Below are 27,317 nucleotides of genomic sequence, written 5' to 3' on the forward strand. Positions count from 1 at the left end.
TTTTTGTTTCGTGCAGTTCCTAATAACCTATAGTCATTCTTCATTACTTGAGGGTCTTAAGTATTTTCCCTCAACTGGTATGAAACTCGTGTTTCACAATGGCCTCTGCTAGCATTGCTCTTCTGGTTAATACCTGATAAACACAGCACATTCCTCTCCCAGCTTTCTGCTAGCATTTGGATTTAAACAAAGCAAAACCCAGTAAACCTTACACATTTCCACTGGGTTTCACACAACATTAGTTTCAGATGTTTCAATACATGATAAAGATTCAGATTCACTCAAAATGTCCATGTATTCGGATTGGTTTGAGTTTAAACTGAAACATCAAATGAGACAAATTTTGCATGGCCTCAGGTTTTTACTGCAAATGCTATATGCAGCTTGATTCTGCCTGCTGGGTACCGTGAGCAGTAATTAGTTATTTTTTTGAAAATGCCCGGAAGATGTAGTGCAAGAACATTGGCTAACTTTGGGACCTTAGGGAATGCATTTTCCCCTTTATCAATTTCATAGCTTGTGTTCACTAACTATAATACCATGACAATACACTTGCTGTGCTGTTTTAAGATCTTTGGGTGGATTCTATCATCTCAGCCCAGAATTTCACAAGTGAGTACAGGGATGAATGCTGACCAGTGTGCAGGTTCTTCAGGGCACAGAGCAGACAATGCCTTTTTTTTTTTTGAGTAGCTAGTCGATATTTTGAATCTTTCCTTGAAACCATGGCCCTCAAATCTTTCTACTCCATATTTTTCAAACTTGGAACAAAAATATTGTTTCTCTTGGGGTGCTTTTGGTGAGATTTATCAGTGTTGTATTGATGGAAAAACTACTTATCCACTTATTTTGCTCAACGCTTTTCTTTCGAATAGAAGCAGTTGGAGCAGTGTTCACTGTTACTGATGGCAGAACAGCAGTCAGTGGTTAAACTTGTCAGCCAACCGAAGCCAGGGAATCCAAGCCAGCATTCCCCTTTACATACATTTTATCTTGTGTTCCTCCGTTAGTAACAATTTCTGTCACATGTTTATCATGCAGTCTTTAATTCGTTTATTGTTTTATCCATATGCTAAGTACATTCTCAAGCTCCATATATTTGCAGCACTGTGTTCTGTTCATACCGTATATCCTGAAATATTGTGTATTTCCACATGTCTGATCTGCATCTCCCCTCTGTACAGTATCAGGGGTGTCTTGGTGAACCTTGATAAATCATCTAGTATAATGCTTGTTGCTTTGTTATCTAGCTGCTTATCAGTTACAGTCTCAAATTCCCCGTCATGTCATTTGGATTTTATATTCTCCAGGTTCGCATGTAATTTCGCCAGTCTGCAATGTGTTCCTCATATTCTGTACCCAATCTCTGTATGCTCTTTTTCTATCAGCTCAAACTCCATCTATACAAAAAGAGGGGAAGAACGTTCAAGAGCAGGTGGAGTTAACTGTAGTAAGATGTAAGAGAGAGTTTTGTGAGGTTGTGATCTATTTGGTGAGGTTGTCATTTTGTGTCTGAAATTTTCAGTAAGGAAATCAAAATCTTCAGTTATCTTCTGTACTACTTAGTAGGTGTTAGTTAAGAAAGCTGTCAAAGGTGAGCAAGTATGCTTCTTCAAACCAGAACAGATATATCAGCCTGCTCCAAAATGTGCCTCACTTGTGGTCTAGAGCCTGTCATTTGGAAAAGTATGTGTTTGAAATAAGAAATTACAATTTTTGTAGAAATAGCACTGGATGGATGTTGTGGAGGATTCATCTGACATTCTCCAGAGTTCTCATTACTGTGAAATTCTGAGTGTAACAGACTGGAAATAGGTCTGTTGTCAAACTATGAACTCCATGGTGTTTCAGGAATTTATTTTCATTCTTAACAATGATCTTTCTAATGTTCATTATCTCTTTTTTTGTAGATTAGAGCATTCTTACTTCTATTAGACAATCCTAATTAAAAGATACTTGGAAGGTGCTACAGAGCCAGGCAATGCTATGTGAAAAAAGATTGAATGTGGAAATCCAGAAGAAATTATCTACAGGTAATTAACCAAGTCACAGTAGAATGAGACCAGATGGAATTAATTGAAGTTCAGGACATTTTTATTTTTCCAAGGATAAGTAGCTCTTGGTTGTTTTGAAAAATTCTTTAGCTACCCAGGTGTACCTTGCTTTTAGATAGTATTGCCCCTTCAACAGTAGAATTTCTGCTACACTTGGAAGGATCTAGGTGCTTAGGTGGCCTTCATGCTGTGTGGTCCCACAGCTCTGAAAAGGAGTCATGTGTAGGGTCTGTACTGTGACAGCATGCCTGAGAGGCAGAGCTATAATAGTAGCCAGCTTTGACATCCACACCATGAGGACCAAAGGATGTGTTTATTCACAGCAGACTGGTATCCAGCCAAAAAGGGGGCTGGGCAGAGTGCAATTCTGAAATTACTACATCTCTTTTGGGAAGTATAGTCCAAAGAGCAAGGTGCAAGCTTGGATTCAATTCCCAGGTCTACTGCCCGCTTCTTGTATGACCTTGGGCAAATTACTGTAAATGCAGACCATCAGATTTCAATTGAGAGATGCATTAATACCTTTGAAAGTCTGAATTTTAATCATATTGTGCTTCAATTCCCCATCAGCTGAATCAGTAGCAATATTACTTTCCTACTTTGAGCTGAACTGTGAATGGCTTAGATGCTAGAACTGGAGAGGTAAGAGTACCACAGGTAACAGATGACAAGAGGAGCCATTTCCTGAAGGCTTCTTGAGACTGAGTTCCTGTGTGCAATCTCTAATAAGAGTTGAACTCGTTTTTGAGCCTTTTCCTCGACACTGCTCAATTGCCTTTCTTTCACAAGACGTACAGAAATGTAGTATGTTGAGACATATTACACGAAGTAAATTTGATTAAACTTGGCCAACATTTCAAAAGTTATTGGGGGACCTAAGACAGATAGGCAGTGCATGAATGCCTAAGTCTTGTTCCCTTAGACAAAAGAAAAATCAACTTACTGTTTTCACCAGTGGAACAGGTAGTCAAGCAAGTAGATCCAAAGATACCATTTGAAGTTTAGATGTGCTAGTTCATCTCAGCCAGGTGGGGTTAAATGTGGCTAGCAGCAATCCCTTTGAAATGTACCTGGAGCAGAACTGACTTGTAATCAGGTAATGTATATGTTAAAACATGTCTAAAACATCAAGTATAAACATTCCACAAGAGCAACAAAGAACTTCAAAGTACACGTGCAAGATGATGGTCCAGACAGAACCATTTGAAGGATTAGAAGAGATCTTGGCAGAAGCCTCTAACTTGTCCGTGAATAATACAGCAACAGTTGGAGGTGAAAATATAACAATACCTTCTCTGCTTTGTTTTCAACAAAGCAATGCCACAGTTTTGAGATGCAATCTGACAGGAGCCTTGCTTTTCAATTGTGCCATGACGGCCTCCTGGATAAAAACATTTGCATTGGTTTTGGCTCTTTTCAAAACACGGGAAAAAAATCAATGCTCATTTTAAATAGAAAAGGATTAAATCATTTAGCTTTTTCAAACCTTATGACAAGTAATACAAAGCATGAAATGAAAAACCTAAGTAGCTCTAGTAAAATTTTAACTTAATTTTTTGTAGCTGAATTTATGACACATTTGCAAGTGCTGTTCACATGGGTTTATTTGTTATCATCTGCATTCAGCTGCATTCTGTGGTTATGTGTTTTGGGTCTTCTCCTATTATCAGCTACATGTGGGATTGAAATTTCTCAGCAGCATAAGCATGGTGAAAGATGTTGTCGTGGTTTAACCCCAGCCAGCAGCTAAGCACCAGGCAGCCACTCACTCACTCCCCCCCACACCCAGTGGGATGGGGGAGAAAATCAGGAAAAAAAGTAAAACTCGTGGGTTGAGATAAGAACAGTTTGGTAGAACAGAAAAGAAGAAACTAATAAGGATAATGATAACAATATTTAAATGACAATAATAATAATAAAAAAAGGATTGGAATGTACAAGTGATGCACAATGCAATTGCTCACCACCCACTAACCGATGCCCAGTTAGTCGCCCAGTTAGTCCCGGCGCAGCAATCCCCCCAGGCCAACTCCTCCCAGTTTATATACTGGGCATGTTGTCACATGGTATGGAATACCCCTTTGGCCAGTTTGGGTCAGGTGCCCTGGCTGTGTCCCCTCCCAACTTCTTGTGCCCCTCCAGCCTTCTTGTTGGCTGGGCATGAGAAGCTGAAAAATCTGTGACTTTAGACTAAACGCTACTTGGCAACAACTGAAAACATCAGTGTGTTATCGACATTCTTCTCCTACTGAACCCAAAACATAGCACTATACCAGCTACTAGGAAGATAACTCTATCCCAGCCGATACCAGGACACATGTCTTATTTAATTCTAGTGTGCAAGAGGACAAGCAGCTGCTTAATGGCGATGCAGTGAAATCCTACATCTCCCATGGGTGGGGAAGCTGGGTTCTATTACAGCTCTGGTTTGGGTACTGCAGAGGGAGCACAGAAAGCAGGTCAGATGAAGATGGGAAGCAAGGAAATGTGGACTATTGCCCCGTTCAATTCTGATTACAGTTACAGTTATGAAAGGCTTGAGACTGTCAGTGCTGATAGGCTGGAGTAACGGTGTAGGGGCTCTGGAGGACTACAGAACTAAGTTTTGCTCTGCATCATGAAAATTTCTTTTCATAAGGCCTGTGTTCTCACATTTTGCCCATATGGTTGAATTGCACAATGGTAATAGATTCGATTACTTAGTTTTGCTTGGTGTGACTGAAGGAATTCAGGACGTTCCTGGAAGTATCAGAGGCTGTGGCCCTTGCCAGTATTTGTAGTTTCCTTCCTGTAGAGGTGATTATATGGGATTCCAAACTGCACTGATTCAAAGACCTGCATACATTACCACTGTGTCAGTGGCATCACCAAAACAAAATTGTTCTCTTAGAATCTGGAGCACTGGGTGGATCTTCATTGTGCCCCCTAACTGTAACTAAGATACTGAGAGATACTGTCACATTTGCAGTGTAGGCAGAGAAATAGATTTCTTCTGTCAACTTAAAACATGAAAGCTGGAATTCTTCTCAGTTGAATTTGTTCAAACCAAGGGCTAGGGATAGGCTCGCTCTTTAGAAGTGCCTGTCTTTGGAAGGATGAGTTACCATCTGGACATGCTTGTCTTTCTCTTGGCTACAGAAGGAGCTTAGATCAAGAGCTTATATGAGAGGCCAAACTTTTAGGTGGCTGATGAAAGGTAAGGTGAATCTAAGCTTGCAAAAATGACTGGTGATATTTCAGTGACATCAATATTCTGAAAATGCAAGGACTGTGTCAGCTTTAATAATGCTAATATTTAGGTGATTTTGCATTCAGCACCGAGAGTTCTGTACTTTATAAGAAGGTGGCACTGTGGGCTCTTCATTTACTGAGGCAGCCTTCCTCCCAGTTTATATATAGAAGGAATATATAGAAATCTTTGTGGGAACAGAAATTCTAATACTATTTTAATGATCACTCTTATAATAGCCACAGGGAGCTGGGAATCAATTATCTCAGAAACAGCTGAGGGACTGGTCCCATTGATGTACCATTTAGATTATCACAGCTCTGTTACAGGATTCTTCAGCAGCAATCATGCACCAAATACATTTGCTATAAAATATCTTTATCGAGATTTCAAGACGGAGTAAAATACCTTACATTTCATCTTTATAAAGAACATTATAAGTTAATATCTTAATGTAATTACTATTTTTATTAGTCGTTCAAGTATTTTACAGACTTTTTACACATTAATTGAATTTATCACAGCTGATCTCTTAATCCCAACACCGGTAGCTTACGCATTCTATGCCTTATAATAATCCAGTATTGAAAACAGGACGCAACGTGACAGATTTTCAAGACTTTCCTTTGTTCTACAGATTATTTCTAATGAGGCAGTCTTTGTTGTTCTGCTTAACACAGCAGTTCTGAAGATGTGCACTAAATTTTCCTGTAGATGAAACTAACAGACAAACCCAAAGCGTATTTAAATCAGTGCTTTGGTATTGGACTGAAATAGGCTTTCAGTCTCCCTGTGACTTCAGTACGCAGAGTTGTCTCTGACTCCAACAGGGGTTTAAGTTGGTGTCTGTATCAAGGAGGTATTACAGGATCCAGGATGTCCTTCAACTGTATGATCCTGAAGACTGCTCTCCTATGTGTGTCCTTGCTACTGGAAAAGGACAGCATGAAGATTATCAGGAGGACAGCAGTAGAAATTGAAATGTCAAGTGTTTTCTAAACTCGGAGGAAGATAAAGTCCATCTCCCAAAGAGTGTAAACGGAGAGAGAAAGGCAAAGACTGACAAAAAAGTATGTAACATACAGACAAGGCATCAGGAGATCACATTATTAATAACTGGAATATACTGCATTTTTCTTCTTTCCTCTTCCTTCCGCTTTCCATTCTTCTAGTCATTGTATTCTGCTTACATTTCAGTGGTCCAACACTAGACTTCATGTATGCATGCAGTTCAGTCAACTAAGAATAAATTATAAGATAAATTGATGTACTTGGCTTTTCATAAGCCTCATAAAAAGTGTAATTTCCAGGCAAAACTTAAATAAAAAGAGGGCAGATACTTTTTGGATCTACCCAGAAAAAAGATATAACATAGGGAACACTGCAAGAGCAAACTAAAGACCTCTGTGGAGAAGCACACAAAGTAAAAAAGTAGGTAAAACTGGAGAGAGGATGATCCGACAAGATAATAAATCAGCCAAAAGGAAAGAGTTTTATAGGACCTTGGAGCTGATCGCAACCTGTGGTTCAGGAGAAGGCATGAAGCCTGTGGAAAAATGGGAAAGTTGTTGAGGCCAAGATCAAGAGTGGTCTGATTAAAATGAGAGTTGAGGAATGTAAGTTCTTGGGCTGTACGTTGAATGGCCTCAAGGTAGTGTTTGTGAGGAGGTTGTAATAACTAACGTAAGAGGTGATGTGGGCCAGTAAAACTGTAGGAAGAAGCAACAGATTTGGAGGAGTGGGCTAAAGAAGGTGAAAATGAATGCCAGTCCCCGGGTGCAGCATCAAGATTCTGTTCTGCAGTGACCGACTCTTTGCTTGTGAGTGATCTTGGATGATTCTGATTTTTGGATGCATTGCTTTTCAAACTTACAAAATGTCTCAAAGGTAGAACTTCATTTTTTCCATTGCTTCAGTGGATCTTCACCACAGCAGCATAAGATCTTTTCTTAATGAAAGGAAGTGTGATGAGAACATAATTGCAAAACAATAAGCAAAATGGAACATTGTGAACAATTTAAAGGACAGTAACAGCACTCCAGGGTGGTTTTTTTAAACTTGATTTTTCTCAAATTGACTGGATTGCCAGCTGGTAGTCCCCATTTAATGAAAATATTGAGATGGGGTTTGGTGGAGTAGAGTTCCTTCCCTAAGCTTGTTCAGCAAATTATTTTAATAACTCTTTCGGAAGCTATAATAATCCCTGAATGCCCGTAACAATTATTATCCTCATTATCGTAATAATTTTTGCTATTATAGAGATCTGTATTGAAGACGTAATTTCTAAAATCACAGTGATCATTCCCCCAGTGGGTTCAGAGACTTTTTTCCACTTACAGTCTTTAGTTGGGGGGGGGAGGGGGGGGTTGGTATTAGAAACTCTAGCTGCCACTGGAGATACCACTGCAGAGTGGAAGAGTAATACAGCAACAGAAATAGGAATTGCTGATGTCCTCTGTGCAAAAAAAAGCTGAGGCAATGTCTCTTAAACCTCAAGACTCAAAGTTATTATCCCGTTCTCTTTCTTCACTTTGTTTTGGTCCTTTGCTGTCGCTCAGTATTACTTTTGTGGCAGAGTACTGAGAGCCGACGTGGTTGGTGTCCTGTACTAAAAGCGTTAGCAAGATAATCACAACTCTGAAGGGGTTATAGGGTAAATAGGCGTCGCATTTACATTTTGCACTGGGGGACACTTGGCATGAGTGACTTAGCAACCCGATGGTCGTGTTAGGGATGGGACTAATTGCTCCCGAGTCCGTAGCGTGCATTTCATTGCCATGCGTTCGCGTTACAGCAGCCTTCACGCTCGCTCAGCGTACAGCCCGGCAGTTGATCTGTGCAGCTGAAAAGAAGATCCATGCCCCAAAACCATTAGCGGTTGGTTTAGCATTGTGTCTTTTTAAAACCTTTCAAACAAATGTCAGTCTTTGCCGTAAGCGAGAATACGGGTCAGATAAATTACTGTGTTTGGTATAAGAAGTCACACGTTTCCACGTGAAAAGTGAAGAAAGCTCAAATTGGAGCCGACTAGTAGTAACAGCAGACATTTGTGTGCGGGTTTGCTGGTGGTTTACATCTTGCCCTGCCTGTCTTCTCAGTTTGTGTCCTTCTTGGCAGGCACTCACTCCTCTTGCCGCGTACTGGTGCGAAAGCCACCACGATGAGGCCACGACCTGGGCAGCGCCCTAAGATAACGAGGCCAGATCACGTCCAGAGCCCGGCAGGGAGGGAGCAGGGTGGTGAGAAGCCTCATCCGACCTTCTGCTCCTCTTGCACTTACCGTCTTCTTCCCGTACACGGATTTCTTAGTATGAACCATCAGTTGTGAGAACACTTATTTCGAAAACACCTCCCGAGGGCTTCTGCAACGCCAGCATCCCCCAGCCGGCAGCCCCGCTCGGCGCTGGGAGCCGGCAGCCGCCTTCCCCCGGCCTCTCCCGCGGCGCCGCCGGGGGGTTCAGCTCCGGCGCCGCCGGGCGGGTCAGCCCCTTCGCCGCCTCCGCCCGCCGGGCCCGGCGCCACCGGCCGCCCCGCCCCGCCCCGCCCCAAGCCCGTCGGGAGCCGCGAGGGGTCGCGCCAGCCCCGGCGCTGGGTTTACGCCCGCGGCCGCGGCCGTCGCCGTGGCGACCGAGAGGAAGGGGCGGCCGCGGCCGCCAGGGGGCGCCGCAGGGCAGGGGGCGGCTGCGCGCCGCGCCGGGGGCTGCGCGCCGAGCCGCGCCATGGGCAGCGCCCTGCGCAAGAGCAAAGCGGTGCGGCAGGCGCCCGGCGGCGGCCCGGAGCGGCGGGGAGCAGGTAGGCACCGGGGCGGGAGGCTTTGGTTTGCCGGTAAAACAGCCGGGAGGTGGGAGCGGGCCGCGGCAGGGCACCCCTTGCCCTGCCGCCGGCCGGGCCTCTTCGGGTGCGGGAGCACCGCGCTGCGGACCAACTTTAACGTGCCTTCAGCTGGCGTGAGCGTAGGGCTGGCTGCTTCGTAGCTCTTTGGAGTCAGAACTCCGGTCTGTGATCCTCCTCGGATATAGTATTAACCGTGCTCTCGCTGTGTCTGTAAAACCCGGCGGAAAAGGAAAAAAAAAAAAAAAAAGAGAAATAATGAGCTCGAAGTAACGAATGCCTGAAAACTAACCTAGGCTTAACATCTGGCACTGTACAGCAGTTCTGCGTAAATGAAACGGCACTCTTAGGATGTAGTGTTTCGTTGAGCATCTGCTGTTGCAGGAGTGTTTTCAGGCCTGCCTGATTCTTGGGAAAGGGGTCTGGTTTTAAAGGTGTTTCTATACATGCAGTAATTTGAGAACGCTGAAGCTAAAGCACCTTGGTAGCTTTAAGGTATTGCATAATATTTTAAGCCTTATTATGCAGAATGGAAATTGCCAGAGACTTGGCAAACAAAGAAGAAAGATGCCTCTGCAGTAAGAATTTGCGTAAGGCGGGAGCACAGCAGGAGTTGGCAAATACAAAGATGAGGTTTATAACACGAGTTAAAACTCATGAAATAGGCTTATCATTATGGCTCTATATTGCTTAGTATCTTTCAATTATACCAACGTAAAATCCTCCAGTCCAAGTAAAAACTTGGCATTGGAAGCACTGGATGTTCCTTGACCCTAACAGGAAGGACTGGAAAAAAAGAAAACTCAAACCACTGCTAAGAGAGTCCAGTCGTCCTTGTACTTTCAGGGCACCCTGAGGCCAGTTCGGGTTAACCCACAGCAGTTCCCTTACCTAATGCTGCCACCACCGTGTTATGATTTAGAAATACGCGGTTTAGCTTTAAATCAGATACTGAAAGCTGGGCAGGTATGGTAGCACAGAGTCTGGGGCAGACGAAACTGCTATGGAGTTATACCCAAACCTAGTTCCTCTGGACGACAATGTATCTGCTGACACAAACTCAGAAGTTAAGCCTGCATCGAGCTTTTTCAGCCTTATGAAGCTGACTCATTTAGGCTAAATGACTTAAAAGAACATATTGTTTGGGCTTTGGTTTATATGCTCTGCTGTATCTTTGGTTTTTCAATTTAAGACATTACTACTCCCTGCTGCCCGTTCTACAACTCTGGCAGCATCTTAAAGTAATTCTTCAGGCAAGTTGGTTTAAACTGTGACGTCAAGGTTTATATTTCAGCAGCTACGCAGCTTTGCTTCTGGGATGGCCACGTACCAGTGGATAATTATCTGAAACCCAACATCCATTTCCTGAAGGAACAAGTCAAAGTTTTTAATATCGAGGACAAGAGATGAAGGGAGTTGCAAGTGCTGTTGAAGAGGTTAAATAGAAGGTTAAAACGAAATAGTTAAAAAAATGCGAATAGAGATACGTAATTTACTTTAAAACTGAGACATAATTCAAATAAGCTCATTACTCATTGTTTAACTGACTCTTAAAACATGAACAATCTTAAATTAACCCCTTTCCATAGTTAGTCATACCAGGCAGTAGTTTGGGTTTTTTTATATCTACATACATTTTTTGGACAAGGTGAATTTAAACTTATGTATGTAGTAAGAGGAAGGAATTGGGCTGTTCTTAGCTGTAAGAGTGTCTTAATTACTGTCTGGATCTGTTCCCACCCTTCCATCTTTTTGTCAATGGGAGTAATACATTCAGAGTTATTAATTCACTGTAAGATCTAAGGATGTTTAAAAAAAGCAAACAGTAGCAAGCTGGCAATGAGCAAAACTGGCAAGGAAAATGGTGGCTAGCACAGGAAAAAGCAAAAATGTTAAGATATAGTGCTTATATATATATATTGCATAACATAGCTATTAAATACATTCTCTTGTCGTTAGCTTGTGCTTTCAAAAAGGTTATCCTACAATCTTCAAATAGCATTCGGTTTACTTCAACATTGCGTTTTGCGTATATAGTATTTATGACATTTTGCAGGCATAAAGGTATGAAAATTGGAAATAACTCAGAACATAATGCTTTTCCTGATATTTTTTTTCTTTTTGTTAATTTCTCTGTACTACTATTCTGTATTATAAGCAGGCATTTTACTGCAGAAAGGATTAATGAGAAAAAGCAAAGCTATACAATAAGGGGTAAACTTAGACATCTCAGAATTAAGACAGCCTGGGTTGCAGCTTTTCCTTTATAAAACATATTGCTTTTTTCTGTGGGACTCTACCTTGGTATCACCTCAAGTACTGCTTTTTTTTTCCCCCCAGATCCTCATGCTAGTTGAATTTTATGAGCGGCTGTGTTTTCAGTTCAGTTTGACTTTTCATGTAAGTTGAAGCTGCTTGGCTCCGTTCAGGACTGGGCACTCGGGACACAGCACACGCTCACTGGTGGGTCTGGAAAGTTATAGTAGATTTGGAATGAAATTTGGGTTGGATTCTACAAAGTGAATTAAAGTATTTTTAGAATCATTGCTCCTCATTTTTAGTGCTAATATGAGAGCCTATGAATACAGCATAACTGTGAGATAGAATAACAGGGGCTCCACTTCGGTGGTCCTACTTCTGTGCTGGAGTACAAACACCGATGATTAAGCTGCGTTGACGTTTGTGTGTGGTGAGTAATGAGGTCCCAAATATTTTTATTTTTGCAGTATTTCCTGCAAATGTTTTGACCATGTAATTTACATGTGAACTGGTCAGGTGTTACAATAACAGATGTGTCACAGCAGTCTTTGTGGAGAGGAGTAGAGTGAACTTGACTCCTGGAGGAGGTGTCGTGGTTGCCCACGTTCTTCCTCTACCCTTGTTAACAGTTATGCCATCCTCTTGATTTCTGCTGTGAACAGGAACAATGCTTGGCCCTCACAGTGTATGGTACTGGTCCCCCTTTTTCCAGTCCGTTGTTACGGTTTCTCTATTTTCAAGACTTCCTTGGAGATAAAAATTCACCGCTTGTTCCCGTCTGAATGTTGTTCCTCCATTAAGCCCATCTTGGACATCCTTTGGTAGGGTGTCTTCCTATTGTTTTGATTGTGCTTGTAGAAAACAAACCAAATAACAGATAAAATTGTGCACTGTGGCTTATTCAGTATGTTGAATTGGTAACTTGCTCTCCTTTTCCCACTGATTTAAAGTGAGAGCACTTTACCACTGCTGCCTCCTGAGAAAGTTTTCTCTTTGATGCTTCCTCTGTTTTTGATACCTGCATGTTGTAATGCAGCTACCTTCCAGTCTGCAGCATCTCGACTCGTGTATTTCCTGTGAAATTCTTTTCTAGTGCTTGTTCATATTTTCCTCATTCATGCTTTTCAGTAACTTCCTGTTTTGTATGCGGTGTCACATTGTAGGTCTTCCTCCCAGAGCCGTCCTCTAACTTGCCAAGCTATATCTGATGCCATCTCTTTTTTCCTCATCTTCAGTTTGGTTTTACCTTCTATTTTTCTTCCAAAAAACTCACAGCTGTTGCTTTCCTTAGCATAGTGCCTTTCCTATATGTACTGTTTGTGCCTTGTACAGCTGATTATGTGGCTGGACTCATTTATGGTAAACCCTGTGGAACTGCGAGACCTCCTGTAATTTTTGGCTGTTAAAACATTGTCTGACCCAGCACTGGTATTTGCATAAAAGATACACAAATGCAAAGGGAGGAGGTAAGTAAAGCATGCAAATACTTCTATTTCCATAGAAAATAATAGTAGCTTAGTCTAGTGTAGCCTTAGCTTTTCTTAAGAATCTGCTAATGAACAGGTTTTACATAGTGAACTGAGATGTCATCTCACTTCATCTTCTATTCTAGCAACCTTGCCTGTTTCACTTGTTGAGTCAGCTGCTTGGAGAAGAAAGTGTTGTTTGGCACGGTCACCTCGCTCGCCTGTGTCCTGGCGTGGCATCCCCAGTATGGTGGGAAGGAAGCTCTGAACTTCCTTAACTCCTCCGCTGTTTGCACAGCCTGACACAAAGCAAGCACATCGCTGTAATTCTAGCTCACAAGAGTATAACTTACTGTTTTCCACCCATCTTTCACAACTGTTCCCGGATAGACCTTTGTCAGAAGCTGCATGCATCAGATTGGTTTGTTGTATCGCTTAGGTAGCAAGATGGTTTGGAGGGCAATTAACTGTGTAGGTTATCTTGCTTCCCTCACCTCATAGAAATGCTATGTCATTGTTTGCTGGGCTGTTACAAGCAGGATTAAATAATCCATCCAAGTCCTTTTGTTTTTCAAAGACAAGAAATGTTGATCACTCTGGGCTAAAGTAAGTGTTGTGTCGTCGTCCCCCACCCCTTAAAAAAGCCCTGCTTGGGGGCGGTGGGAAAAATCACAGGCTTCTGAGCCAAGTACCCAAGTACTTTTTTCAGTGCAGTGCCTGCCTTAAACTGCCCATTCTGGGAGATCGCCTGCAAAAAGCTGGTTTTCCTTTAACCATGTTCACTTTTAATATTGGCTTGTTTGACAGAAAAACTGATTGTGTTTGAGCTGTTTTGCACCATTTTTTTGTGTTCTCTGTGACTCAGATGCGACCCTGATTACAAAGAGATGTGTGGGAATTAATAAATGGCTTTAGTTGTGGTAGAGACAATAAAGGCATGTCCGATGGCTGTAGGGACTAATGAATGGCACCAGCACCTGGAGATCCTGTTCCAGCCCTGCTGAGTACTGTTTCACCTCTCTGTGTGCCTCAGGTGCCACACTTGTTAAGGTGTGCCACGCTTGTTCGAGTGTGACTGGTGATACTTCCTCCTCTTGTCAAAGAGCTGTTTATTTACTGACCAGGGAAAAAAAAAAAAAGGTAGCATGAGAGTATTAATCACAGTTTGTGGGAGCCACAGGTTTGTGTTGGCTGCAGGAATGTCAAGAAAAAAATCAGGAAGCTCAGCTTTTTCAGGTCATCCCAAATGAAGGGTGAGCCGGTATGGATGGCACTGTGAGCATGATACACCTACAGGTAGTCATACCAGAAATCAGCTTCCTTTGTTTTGATTTGGATTAGACAAAGCGTTATACTAATATGGGTAAATCCAAAAGCAGCGGTGACTTTGGAAGGGAATAGGCAAAAATCCATGTTAAAATTACCGGTATTGTAAGATAATGTTTTTCCTCCTCTGGCTTAGAGAATTTAACACACAGGTTGAAAAGTTCCCAGAAGAAAATTTGTACCTATGTGTTTCGCCACTTATGAAAAGGCTTTCAAATGCTTTTTATACTGAAATAGCTGTGGTAAAAAAGAATGTATGTTTTCATGAAGGAGATGGGTGTTTTGGAGTAACACTACAGACTGCAGTCCAGGACTGTTAACAGAAACCTGTGCCAAAGTAGAGCCTTCCAGTTGCTGTTTGTGTACTCTGTTTCAACTAAGTGCAAAGTGAAGTTATCCCACATTATGTCTTGATGTTGATCCCATTCAAGCTACACTTTATTTAAATGGAAGAAATCTTAAGCTCTTAGATATGAAAAGCAGATTAACAAGAATACAATGAAAACTAAAGCACTTTGCAGCAACGCACTGAATAAGCAATATCGTAGTTTGGAAAACTTCTGATTTCTTACGAAAATGCACATTACTTGTCAGTTTTGAAGCTTGGTGTTTTTTTCATTTGAGAGCGAGTCAGAATCAAACATACGAAACACCCTGTTCACATTTGTTCATTGATTCAGTAGGCTTAGGGAAATGAGCGTCGAAAAGGGTATCAGTGAGCCAGATTACACAACCAGTCTCTTGGTGAAGTTAGGGCTGGTTTGGATCTGCTCTCATTTATATCAATAGTCAGGGATTGCTAAGAAAAATGCAGTAACTTAATGAATTAACTCTCACTAATGGTTTTAAGGGCTTCTTGGTCGGACATGGAGAAAGCATAAAGCCAAGAAGACCTGTGCGTTTACTTTCTGATGGGATGCTTCTTATCATAATGATTTCAAACACTTAAAACACCTTTTGGACGTTTCAGTAATATGTCAGGCAAGTCACTGGCAGAACCAGAGGAGCATCAAGGCTGTTTTCTGGTTTTAGGCATATGATGCTTTCTTTATGCTGCATGAAGACTGCATGTGTGGGAAGCCAGCAGGTAACAAAACAGACCTGTGGTCCAGGGAGAAAAGGATGAAAGTGATTTCACTGTTCACTCATCTGTTAATGTTTGTGCACTCTGCAGGTGAAGGAGCTATTCAAATGCTCAGAAATTCTTTGTTTTTCACTTGAACTGCACCAAACAGACAAGCGAGCAAGCAGTCTTAAGGACTGAGTGCATAGCTCAGTCTTTCTCAACTTCTCCTTCCTCAGTGCTTGCCTATGCAGACAGTGAGATTCTTTAGGAAAAAACAACCTTTAGCCCCGGGAAAGACATGTGTTTTTGTGGTATTGGTAAAGTGTTTTTGTTTGTTCCACTCACCATGGAACTTTTTGCTTGCAGGCTGAAATTATGAACTATACGGAGTATATACAACTGTTGCAAGCTTCTGCTTATATGAGTAGGTGCAAAAGATGCTCTGAGGTAGGGTTTTTCGCCTTCTGTTTTTTGTTTTATTAATATTGGACACTTAGGAGGGAAAGTAAAAGTTTTACTCTAGCTGAATAATTTATGTGCAGTGATAGCACGTGGTGCTTTGCACGTAGTTAAGGACAAGTAGTTAATTTCAGAGAGAAGGCTAGAGGTACTTTTAATTGGGTGTAACATATATCTTGGTCCCATGTGTAGACGGCAGGATTCAAGGCTCATATATACCAGCCTTCAGAAGTAGCATTCATATGACACCAGTGGTTCACTCTTGACAGCGCTTGTCAGTGAGCATTGAATTCTGTGGGTGTAAATTATCTTGAGTTGGCCTGTCTTAACATTGCTGACTTGTCGTGGGTTCAGACTTTGGCTGAGTTCAGGTGAGGAGGCAAATGTACCTCCAAGCTATCTTTATACTTCCTCTGACAGGGCAGCCAAGCACTGAATCAGCACTTGGAAAGAAAGAGAATAGCCACAGGGCTGTGCTGGTTTATCCTGTCAAAGGTACCAGTGGTTCTTGCCTAGAATCACTAGAGCACAGCACATGCAGCCCTTATCTAAGCAAGCCCTGACACATCTTCTACAATAGCCAACTCCGTTGCTTCTCTTGATTAGCTGTAAGGCTGCACTGTGTCTCTTGTCACAGTAAAAAATAAAGTGTGTGAGGTAGGCTGAAGGTCTAACTTACACCAAAGTTTCTAAGTATTATTTTTAAATTTCAACCCACTGATCCTGGCCCTCAGGGGAGTGCGGGTGTGTTGTGATTCCTGTAGGGGCAAAGGCAGTTTAGGAGGTTCTCATCCTTCCCTGCATCCTGGCCCTGGTTTCTGTTCCTTCTCGTTTTTGTCAGTTCAGCTGATTGTAAAGCAACATCTCAGCACGAATCTGTGATATGATCCGGGCTGGAGGCGTGTATTTTAAAGGCTTGGGTTTTTCCCTTGTCGTAATCTGGATGATGGCTTTGTTACCATCATCTCCAAATGTTTGAGTTTACGCAACAGAGGAGGTAGTGACCTGTGCTGAAAGGGCAGAAATGAGCAAATCTAGGAGAAGGAAAAACTGAAAGCTTCTCCACCTAAAAAGCTCACCTGAGTGTGAGGTAAACATTCATCGTCATATGAAATAGCCTGTACTTCTCAGATGCCTGAAGATAAGGCTGTAAAGCAAGTTACATTCTTGTTCATAAGCATTACAAAATTAGAGGCATCTTCTGAACTACTGGAGTAGACAGCTATTTAACTGCATTGTTTGTCAAAAAAGAGATGTTCATTCTTGTTGATAATGTCCTTCTATGTGATACAGAAAATCTAGGTAAATCAGCGAAGACCTTTGCCTTGAAGCGCCACTTACAAACCTTCATGGTGAGTAGTTGAAGGGCAGGTGCTTTCCATGGATCCCCACGTCCTGCCTCGGCAGCCTGTTGGATCCCTGGGTGGACGCTTTTGCAGAGTAAGGCGATTCTTATCCTGGAGCATTTCTGCTCACGAAGCTGCTCCGGGCTGTTGTGTTAGGCCGGTCACATTCCTGCCTGGTCAAGGCCTTCTGAAACCCAATTGTGCCTTTTTTTCACCCCCACCAGAAGTTACACAACCGACAGTCAAAAGTTCAGAGGCTTTGGTACCAGGGAGGACTTTAGTTTGTGAGGAAGCTCACTCCAATAAGGAAGGATATAGATTAAAAATACCATAGTTGTTTCACTGGTTTGTTGTTTTTTTTTTTTCTCTCTGCTCAAGAAGTGGCAGTGAGGCTTAGTGTAGTCTGCTTCAGAAATGGTTTCAGGTAACTTCTGAAAAGATGGGGTTTTTTGCTGGTTTAACAGGCTGCTGGGCAAAACTGGCAGTTTTGCTGCTACCAGCGAGAGAAATGCTGCTGCCTCCCCTTCGTCCCTGCTGGTCGGTATGGCTGTCTGCTGCCTGGCACCAGCTGCGGTTGCTCACGGGGTCCTTCCCTGAGCTGGCTGAGCTTGTTAGGTTGGTGGGAAACTGTCCACATCTTTTCTTCTCCTGGGTTAGTTTTCTCCTAGGTTAGTGAGTTGACTTAACTCATGTAAGGGTCTGCTGGCTGTCAGAGCTGGTGCCAGGTATGCAGACAGCAAGAAGAAGAAAAAAACCCAGTGTGGTGGAAAAGAGTAGGCTTGTCCCCTTTTGATAGTAGTGTTTTGTTAGATTGGTTCACCCCATGTCATGGAGCGCTTGGCAGGTTGTAGGGGAGGTAGCACTCAACAGCCACCATCTTCTAGATCGGGACTAACAAAAAACCAAAGACGGTGGTAGCACAGGGTAAGAGCCTGACTGGATCTTGGTGCAATGGCTGTGAGTTGCTACCGACTTGCTGAAGTAACACTGATGCTGCCAGGCAAAGAGGGTCATCCTCGCCGCTACGTCACGCAGGAGGGTTATCCAGGGCAGCTCCGTGGTCCGGGTTCTCCTTGGCAGTCTCACTCTGCAAAAAGGTATCTGCTGATTGATTTCTGGAACGTATCGATTCACCAGGACTGCGGGTTATTGTAATTGCCGTTAATGGATGGAATTTTATGGAGACAGAGCACGTGACGCGCGGAGCATTTTCTGCTTTGTCATCCTGCCTGTGGCAGGTTGCCTGAACCAACGAGGGAGAGGCCCTGAGCAGCAGCAGCCTGCATACAAACTCTTTCAAGTCTCTGCCAGAGGTTATGGTTGCCTTTGGGTTTTGGGGCTATTGCTAAAGCTAGGCACCTCTAGCACAGATCTACCTGAAAATAATTAGAGATGTCTATGTAAGTGCCTGTGTTGTCTAACAACTAGATTTTTATCTCGTTGAAGATACAATTTTAGGTGAACATTCCTGAGGTTGTTCAAACTTGTTATAGGCATAAAATATAAGGCTTCAGTTGCTTCAGGTACATGCAGGACTGTAGCTTTGACAATACGATGAAGAAAATAATTCTCCTTTGTGAAGATTGTGACCAGTGTTCAAAATGTGTTCTTGCTTTTCTTTCTTTACATGCATGTATGTATACACAGATTAATTCCTGCGTTCCTTCCCCCAGCTAGAATAGGCCAAGTATTATCCATCACTAATACTACTATTAACTATTGTGTAACGATTCTGATCTTTAAATCCCTTTACCAACATCAGCAAAGTACTCTTCCCAATACGTTTGTGAGATAAAGGAATTTTATCACCAAATTTCAGAGAAGGAACTGGAGACGGCAAGATTACAGACCAATTTTCAGTGACTGCCTTTTTGCATTTGTGTGTGTGTGTGTGAATGCTCTTCAGGTTTGTGGGCTCAGTGCCCAAGGAATGTATACACATTCAGTATGGCTGTTTGTCTAAGTATGTGCACGTGTCAGAGTTTGCCAATTAATGCTGGTTGTGCAGTGCAAAGTATGTATGTGATTAAGTACAAACAAGTGTGTACTGACCCATTTACTGGAAATTAAGCTTAATGTAACCCAGTTATATGGAGGAAGGCAGAACTGGTAATGGATTCCGATCAAGTATTAGATTTTCTTTCTTTTTTGATGCCATATCAAATAAATTATCACCGTGTGTAAAGATGTTAATTTTTTCCTTTCCGCTAATATGTTTAATCTTCTCTGTTGGAGATACATATATCTCCAATATAGATAGAAAATCAGTTATGACTAGTGGGCAAACAGATCTTTTCCAGACTTTTGAATACATTTATTTAGAGGATTTCATAGTACGAGCAATACCATACAGCAGAAATTATGGGGGGGGGGGGGGGGGGGGAGTTGTGTGGAAAAAAACAACTACATCAATAAATTGAACTGAAAGAAGTTTCCAGGGAGCTAATTGCAGGAGAAAAATAAAAACTTTTAATTCCGTTTCAAAAGTACGAGAAAAAAAATGACAGCACATCAGCATAAGTAAATTGCTTTCTGGGCAAGAAAGGTAAAAATGGTAATTTTCTTTTAAGACTGAAGTTTCAGGCTTAGCCACAGCAAGTGTTATTTCCTTGCTTTGTTCCAAGCATATTGTTAGATTGGCAAAAAAGTACTGAAATCCCAGCCAGCTCCCGTATGGGATTTTATTAAAGAGAAAAATATGGCAAGTCATCCTAACGTTGCAAATGAGTCATGAGTCGCCTTAGGAAACGCTCCCCTGAGACAGGCATGCCGCTGATGAGGAAGCGATGAAGCTGCCAGGCCACTCCCCCAGACAATTTCGCTTGAGGAGCTCAGCATTCATAAAGGACGTCTCTCCAGACACTACGTTATTTTATTCTTTATTTCACAGAGGGAGCACAGAACCTGCAAGAAGGGCAGTGCGAAGTGACAGCGGAAACTTCACAGCCAGTTGGTTTTGTACAGGAGAAGCAACTAGGAGATCATGAGAAAACTTTAAAGGTAGGGGGAGATACAGTTTAAAGTCTATAATTAGTTTTGACATTGAAAAATAATAAGAATGTAGGCTTTCTTTTAAAAATTGTAGTTCTCGGGAGAAGAATGGAGGAGATCCGTTCTCAGGATGGGATTGTGTTTGTGAGTAAGTTTCACCGGTAAATGGGAAACAGCTTGTCAAGATCCCAGATGCTTTGGAGTGGGATTCTAGGAGGTGGTTTCAGAGAAGAAGGTTGTAAGCTACTTTGTGTGATCTAAACTTTTAATATGTTTTCATGAAGAATGATTATGAGGAACTAATGAAAAAAGAACCAAACAGTAGGGAAGAAAAGCTGAAGTTTCTTAATCCATGTGAAAACATAAAACATTTTTCTTTAAAAAAAAAAAAAAAAAAAAAAAGTAGCATGACATAAATAGTGATCTAAGCAAATTTCATGAGTAGGTATTGTGGTTTCTTTATATGCATCAAAAAGATACTGTTCTTGGTAGTTGGGTCTGATGACTGTGGGAGTTAGTCTGCCCTTAAGCTTCACACCATCCTGTTGCCACTGAGCAAACAAGAAGGTGTGCTTTGGAAAAGAATGGCACTTTCTCTAATTTTATGTCCCTAAATACAAATAAAGTGAAACTGCGTATCATAACACAATATGTGCTCCTTTTTCACTCTTACTGTGATTGCAGTAGGAAGTTTGAGCCTGGCCAATGGCCGTGTTAGAAAAATAGAAAAAAGGGCAACCAAGCGTGAAGTAGATTCAGTGGTAGGGTTATATATTGGTGTGGTGCAGCAGGAGAAGAGGAAGGAAGGGGTATTTTTGGATGTCTTCACAAGAGCCACAGGTGTTTTCTAGGTTTTGTTTTTACTATTAACATGCCACCCAGGGTTATGAAATACTATTGAAATGGAACTTTCTGCAGGCAGATGCACAGTCTGAATTTCTGCTGACATTGCTGTGTAATTTGATGGAGGGGTAGGGGATTTTTGTCAGTGATATGGCTGCACTGGCAGCAGTCTCTAGGGTGGACACAGTTATACGTACAGAGGGAATAACCTAACCTCAGAGGAAGGTTACAGTAGAACGGATTGAGCACAAAGGGCTGCTTAATGCAAAACAAAATTAAGATGGAAAGAGAAGGGGACCTTCTTTATTTTTTTTTCTTTCCTTTTATTTGCCATGGCTATTCCAGTAGCACCGAATGAAGTTCTACCTAGTTAGGCAGATTAGAAACACTTAAATAAAAGCGAGCAGATTTGTAAAGTGACTGAGGTTTTTATGTCCTTTTTGGTCTTAAAAGTTTTGTCATGACTTTAGTTGGTACTCACTGATTTACATCGGGCGAGGAATCTGATTTTTACTCCGGATCTTGTCCTGCAGTTTCAGAGACATTGAGAATTTTGCCAGCAACTCCAAAGACTTGAAGGTCTGAAGCCCTGATAAATTGGAGCTTTGCAAATGAAGTACAAAGACTCACTTTAGAAAGAGTATATGAAGACAATGCAATGTTCTTTGTGGCATACAGCTGTCAAAATGCATTTTAAGACTTTTGAGTTGTTTTTCTGTGGTAGTAGTAATCTGATTAAAAATAAAGAATCTCTTTTGTGAAACTTTAGTGATCACGCTTGATCCATTTGACGCCAAAGTTAGTTGCACTGCTTAACCAAAGCCATAATAAACACAGGCATGTTAAAAAATGTGGGTTTTGTAATTTTTTTTCTTCTTTCAGTTCTGTTCATTCAGTTGGTAAGGCTGCTAAGTGCAGATTATTACAATGTTGTATATGATTGTTGTATGTTCCTACTAATATATGCAGGAGGAGGGGAAAAACACTAATTAGGAAAGTCCAGGGCAGATAAAAAGAATAAAATAAATTAATGGAATGCCTGTGTCGGCAGGTATGTATCTCATCCTGGAGTACACAGTATGAGGAGGCACTGGAGTTGCGTTGATGTGGAAAACTAAGCTCTGCAAGAAAACCCAGGGCTCAAACGAGCAAGAAAATTCATAGTTCAGTATCTAACAGATACTGAGCTACTCAAGGGTGGATTAAGAAGAGGAAATTTTAAAAAGCTAATTAAAAGCAGAGCTCAGAAAATTCAGATGCACTTATATTCCCTTACCACAATATTTGCTACTGAAAATACTAATTTTTGAGTACTGTGGGTAATGTTTCAATGTTCCCTAATCCTTTTTGTTTTCTCTGTTCAGGCACATAAGGAAGGCAAGCCTCAGAAACTGCTGGAAATGAACGGGCATACGCCGGTGTCGCATGCCTACGACTATGATCTCATTGTCATTGGTGGGGGTTCAGGTGGTCTGGCAGCTGCCAAGGTATGAGAGAGAAAGTACAGATTTATAGTTTCCTTGTACGTAGGCATGTGACATCCTTAATGTCTTGGAGCTGGGTATCTTTAACAGTGTAGGGGCATAATATTTCTGCCTAATCAGTGGGATTTCTTTTGATGTTAGCCCCAGTTATACAATATTCTTTTCCTTATGTTCCGAAGAAGAAAAACATAAAAATGTCATGATATACTTCTTAATAGAATGAAACTTGGTCCCCACTAATGGGAGATGATGCTGTTGGAAAAGAGCAGGTAGATATATCTCAATGGTATTTATTAGTAGTTGAATTAAAATTCAGCTTGTAATTGAAAAAGTTCGTTCTTCAAAATTAACATCAGGAGGTTTCTAGTTTTATCTGAAAGTGATATCTGTTCAGAAATAGTTACGTATGTTGTTCTAATTCTTGACAATGCATAAATGGAGATGTTGCCTATACTTAAGCAGAGTTAGGATTTCACCTTTCGTTTCTAGGGTCTGATACTTCCTGCCTGTAGCCAAATAATTTATGATTTTTGATTAGGATATTGCTTTTAGAAGCATGTCTAGAATTAATTAAAAGAATCCACAGTGGCGCAGAATATACCAGCTCTTAGAGTTGTCATTATCCCAAATATTTGAAACTTGCTGAAATTTAATGTGAGTCAGTAACTCTCCTTTACATCAGTAGTTAGGCACATCTTGCCTCTTCTTGCTGTGGTAGAATTAACTATTTGAAAGTGAATCGAGCATTCCTAGAAATAAAACTATTTCGTTGCTCAAGACCTGGAGCTGGATTATTCTTCCAGACAGGAGTCATTTCTTTTATTATCGAACTGAATGAGGTCATTGAGGAGTAAAAGAAAATGAGGAGAAAATATTTCTAGCATAGCACTGGATTCGCACTAAACCTTGGTCCCTTAGAAGAACTTCTGTTATAATGGAAGAGTGCAGTGCTGAGTGGTGGATTGTAATGTGCCATATGTCCATAACCTACTATTTTGGTAGTTTACTGCTTTCCCATCAATAGGGGCACTATTGTCATGGCATAGGATGGAAGATAAGATCTGTAAAAATTCTGAGAACGTGCAAAGAGAAACAGACACTGGTTTTCAGAGGATAGGGATGTTTTAGAACAGAAGCATAACAAGAGTAAAAGGGAGCTTGCAGTAATGCAAAAACAGTTTGCAGTAATAAAAAGCCATCTGTTGAAATTTCCATAAGGAGACTGCTCTGCTTTGTTGTATACGTATGCTACATTGTGAAGCTATAGCAGTGATGTTTATTGCATCATTTTTCAGCTGTGGAACAGAAAAGGTGTGTAGCTAGGAAGACAAATTGTCTTATGCCTTCAACTGAGTGTATAAAGTGTATTGCTTTCTAGTGCTCTCAAGTGATTGTAGTGTAGGGCAGAAGATAGTAGATCATTAAAGTCAACATCACTGTCAGTAGTAATGTGTGTATTTCAAATCAGTTTCATGAAGTTGAAGTGAAACTGTTTTACATGCATAAACTTCTGACTTAGATTGTTCAGTTTATTTTTTTTAGTGAATTAACAAAGAGTGCTTTAAAAAGCAAAACAAAACAAAAGAGAAAAAACCCCAACTACACAGCTCTTATACCAAGTTCCAGGTATCTACACTCAGGTTTGCAGCAGTTTAACTAGGTTGATTAAATGTGTGCTTTTCAGTATGACACATGCAGGTTTGTGTGCACGTCTTCCTTTTCCTCTCTATATTGTGCTCGGAGCTTGTTATTTTGGAGGCATGTCTTCATGGTGAGTGCAAATGCTGCCAGGCTGACTCTGTGCAACCCAACCGCAGACCCAGACCAAAGCACCAGGCCACTACTATCAGTTCACCCAGAACAGCTCCAGCCTTAAGCAACCTTGTTGTGTTCATGCTGCACTGAACCCAGTAAGGTTTGAAAGCCTGCGGGGCAGGTTTTGTTACTGTGGGCATATCGCTCTGCAGAAGTGGTTATATCTGTTTGTGATCTCTACTGAGGTGGTGATGCAATGCTGTGCTGTATTATGTGAGCATATAGCTGACTGTAAGCGTGGGAATCCATGTGTTCTAGTTAGCTAACACTAGTAAAGCTCTTTTGAGCTGTGTATAAGAGTTGTCATTATAAAGGAGCATTAATAATGCATCTGAGTCCCTAAGCACCTTTCTGAGGAACTTTCTCAGAGGTGCTACTAATGAATAGAAATTAGTTTCTTGGCCAACCTTGGCCTTTGTCGGAAGCAGAAGTCCAGTACATTAATATTTTTCCAAAGGTGTCTACGGCCTGCATTGTTTGAAATATGATTTGTTTTGCATGAAGTAAGATACATTTAAAATTGAAATTCTGATTGTCAACTGTTTGGATTAGCAAGTATTACTGGTAGCATAATGCTGAAAGCTGTCAGCTCCTCCCAGACCAAACCCAAAGCCTTAGGGTAATATCCTGTGCCTATAGTTGTTATTGCTTACGTATCTTAAGAACTCATCGTGTGATGCAGCACAGTTGTGGTTACTCCAAGTATCAAAGTTATTTTGCTGCATCTCATGGGGGAATCTTTCAGTTTTGTTTCTCAGCTATGTAGTCCTTGCTTAAGTGGTTTTTTTGTGGTACCAGTTACTGCCGTCAATTTTTGCCTTTTTCTTAAAAAAGCACAAAGGGAACAATGGAATCAGTATAGGAATTCCAGTTTTGGTATCATTTACACACATTGATTGTAGATTTGCTAATGAAATTTCTCAGGGGAAATATGAAATAAACCATCATGTTTCTAGACTGGATGACATCTGCACGCCCTGACAGTAAAGTCAACTTGCCACAGGTTGACTAGCTTGAAGAGCAAGAGGTGATCCTGCCAACTACAGATTGTACTCAAAATCGAGTGTTCCATTCTACTACAAGAAAAAAGATTGGATAAGCACTGTTGTAATGCTTGGCCACATGACTGCTTATGTCATTGTGTGATGTGGTTTCAACCAAATGTTTGAGAAACCGTCTTTGAAGGAAAAACTGGATTAATGAAGAATTTGTTAAAGATGTTAAAAGTAAATGGCATGTTGGGAAATAGTGTGAACAAACTGACAGGATGAAGCAGAGAAGAGGAGGTTTGACTCTCGGTCTTCTGTGTATCAGCTGGTGCTGTGCTGTTGTGTAGCAGGATGAATGCCTATTTTTTTTCCTTTCATCTTTTTTTTTTTCCTACTGCATGCACAGATTAATTCAGAAGATGAATGACTGTCTGGCTGTTCCCCTGCAAATCATTCATTATTACTTAATTAAAAGTCACAAAGCTTTTCAGCAATGCATGATGTTATCTACTCCAAATTTAACCTCTAATATTTAGATACGTGTCTTATTTAATTTGTTTTGCAGGAGGCTGCCAGATATGAAAAGAAAGTGATGGTGCTGGACTTTGTCACGCCTACACCTCTGGGAAACTCATGGGGTAAATTTCTCTTCATTGCAAACCTGTTATAAAGGAGCTTTACACGGAGACTCTGATTCTCCTTTGAGATCAGCCACGCTGATGTGAAAAACACATTCTGTTCCTTTCTCTCAGGTCTTGGAGGAACATGTGTAAATGTGGGCTGCATACCTAAAAAATTAATGCACCAGGCAGCTTTACTGGGACAAGCGTTGCAAGATTCGCGCAAATTTGGATGGCAGTTTACGGAAGAAGGTAAAGGAAGAGAACTTTTTTGCAGTTTTGTTATTTGTGCTGAAAATCCAGAGGTTCTTTTCAGTCAGGTGCTTGTTGCACTTAAGCATGTGCTGGTTTTAACAACATGAGGCAGCTTCAGAGAGATTACACCTAAACTTAAGCGCTTTTCAAGTCTAAAGCCACAGGGCTTATTGCCTTGCAGCATTTGATCTGTTTATTAATAGCTTCTGGTCATGTTAGTATATGATAACATTGCTGTGTGAATAAAAGCAATAAGGTACTACTCCATTCCTGAATGTAACACAACATCTAAAGGAATACCCCAGAATGTCCCCTGTTAGAAACTTCCTCATAGTTGCAGGCAAGGATTTCCTTTCCCTCAGTCTCTGTCACTACTACATAAGAAGATGAATTTTACTTCATATTAGCTGTAACGTGCGTGGTTATAACACTGGAATTTATTTAGACTGTAATCCTGTAGTGGGGAACATGCAGAGGCACCTCTCAGAGATGCATAGTCTTCATTTGTTGAGCAATGTCACCTGCTCACAGCATGTGTCAATAGAAGACTATTGATAATGCAGTAAGTCTAAATTTTCCGTGTTTTAACTCATCTGTTCCATTGTGACCTCTCATGTTGTCTATGCTGATACAATACTTTGCATTTCAGTAGAGTTACCCTGGAATAGAAAAGGAATAAGACAAAGGTGACTGGGTCATAACAAAAATCTGTCTGAGAATACAAGGTTCAATACAGAAAAAGAACAACTCACAGACTGAAAGATTAAACTTTCTCTTTTGTTTCTAACAGTCAAACACAACTGGATGACTATGACAGAATCTGTTCAGAATTACATTGGTTCACTGAACTGGGGTTATCGGGTTGCACTGAGAGAGAAGAACGTCACGTATGAGAATGCATACGGAGAATTTGTTGGGCCACACACAGTTAAGGTACTCCCTAACCATGTTTGCTGCGTCTTCTATAGTACTTTCTGAATAGAGATGTGTTTAACCCCAGTCAGCAACTATGCACCACGCAGCTGCTCTATCACTCCCCCTCCTCAGCTGGACAGGAGAGAGAAAATATAACAAAAGGCTCGTGGGTCGAGATAAGGACGGGAAGAGATCACTCGTCAATTACCATCACGGGCAAAACAGACTCAACTTGGGGAAAATTAACTTAATTTATTGTTAATCAAACCAGAGTAGGGTAATGAAAAAATAAAAACCAGTTCTTAAAACACCTTCCCCCCACCTCTCCCTTCTTCCCGGGCTTAACTTTACTCCTGATTTTCTCTACCT

The 27,317-nt window shown here is 41.3% G+C and overlaps 1 protein-coding gene across 2 annotated transcripts in view; it reads left to right on the forward strand.

The window, feature by feature from the left end:
* The first annotated feature begins 8,979 nt into the window (after positions 1-8,979).
* The window catches only part of TXNRD1 (thioredoxin reductase 1), a 40,144-nt gene continuing 21,806 nt past the window's right edge, over positions 8,980-27,317 (forward strand). Inside the window, exons 1-6 of one of the 2 annotated variants that reach the window (XM_049821569.1) lie at positions 8,980-9,075; positions 19,927-20,036; positions 22,235-22,357; positions 25,724-25,796; positions 25,911-26,030; positions 26,824-26,966. In XM_049821569.1, coding sequence (XP_049677526.1) covers positions 9,003-9,075; positions 19,927-20,036; positions 22,235-22,357; positions 25,724-25,796; positions 25,911-26,030; positions 26,824-26,966 — 642 coding nt within the window. In that variant the 5' untranslated portion in view covers positions 8,980-9,002. Of the gene's footprint in view, positions 9,076-19,926; positions 20,037-20,121; positions 20,263-22,234; positions 22,358-25,723; positions 25,797-25,910; positions 26,031-26,823; positions 26,967-27,317 lie in introns of those variants that run through there. The other variant, XM_049821570.1, reaches the window with a different exon arrangement.

The sequence above is a fragment of the Accipiter gentilis genome, chromosome 18 (assembly GCF_929443795.1).
Source record: "Accipiter gentilis chromosome 18, bAccGen1.1, whole genome shotgun sequence".
In the NCBI taxonomy this organism is placed as follows: domain Eukaryota; kingdom Metazoa; phylum Chordata; class Aves; order Accipitriformes; family Accipitridae; genus Astur; species Astur gentilis.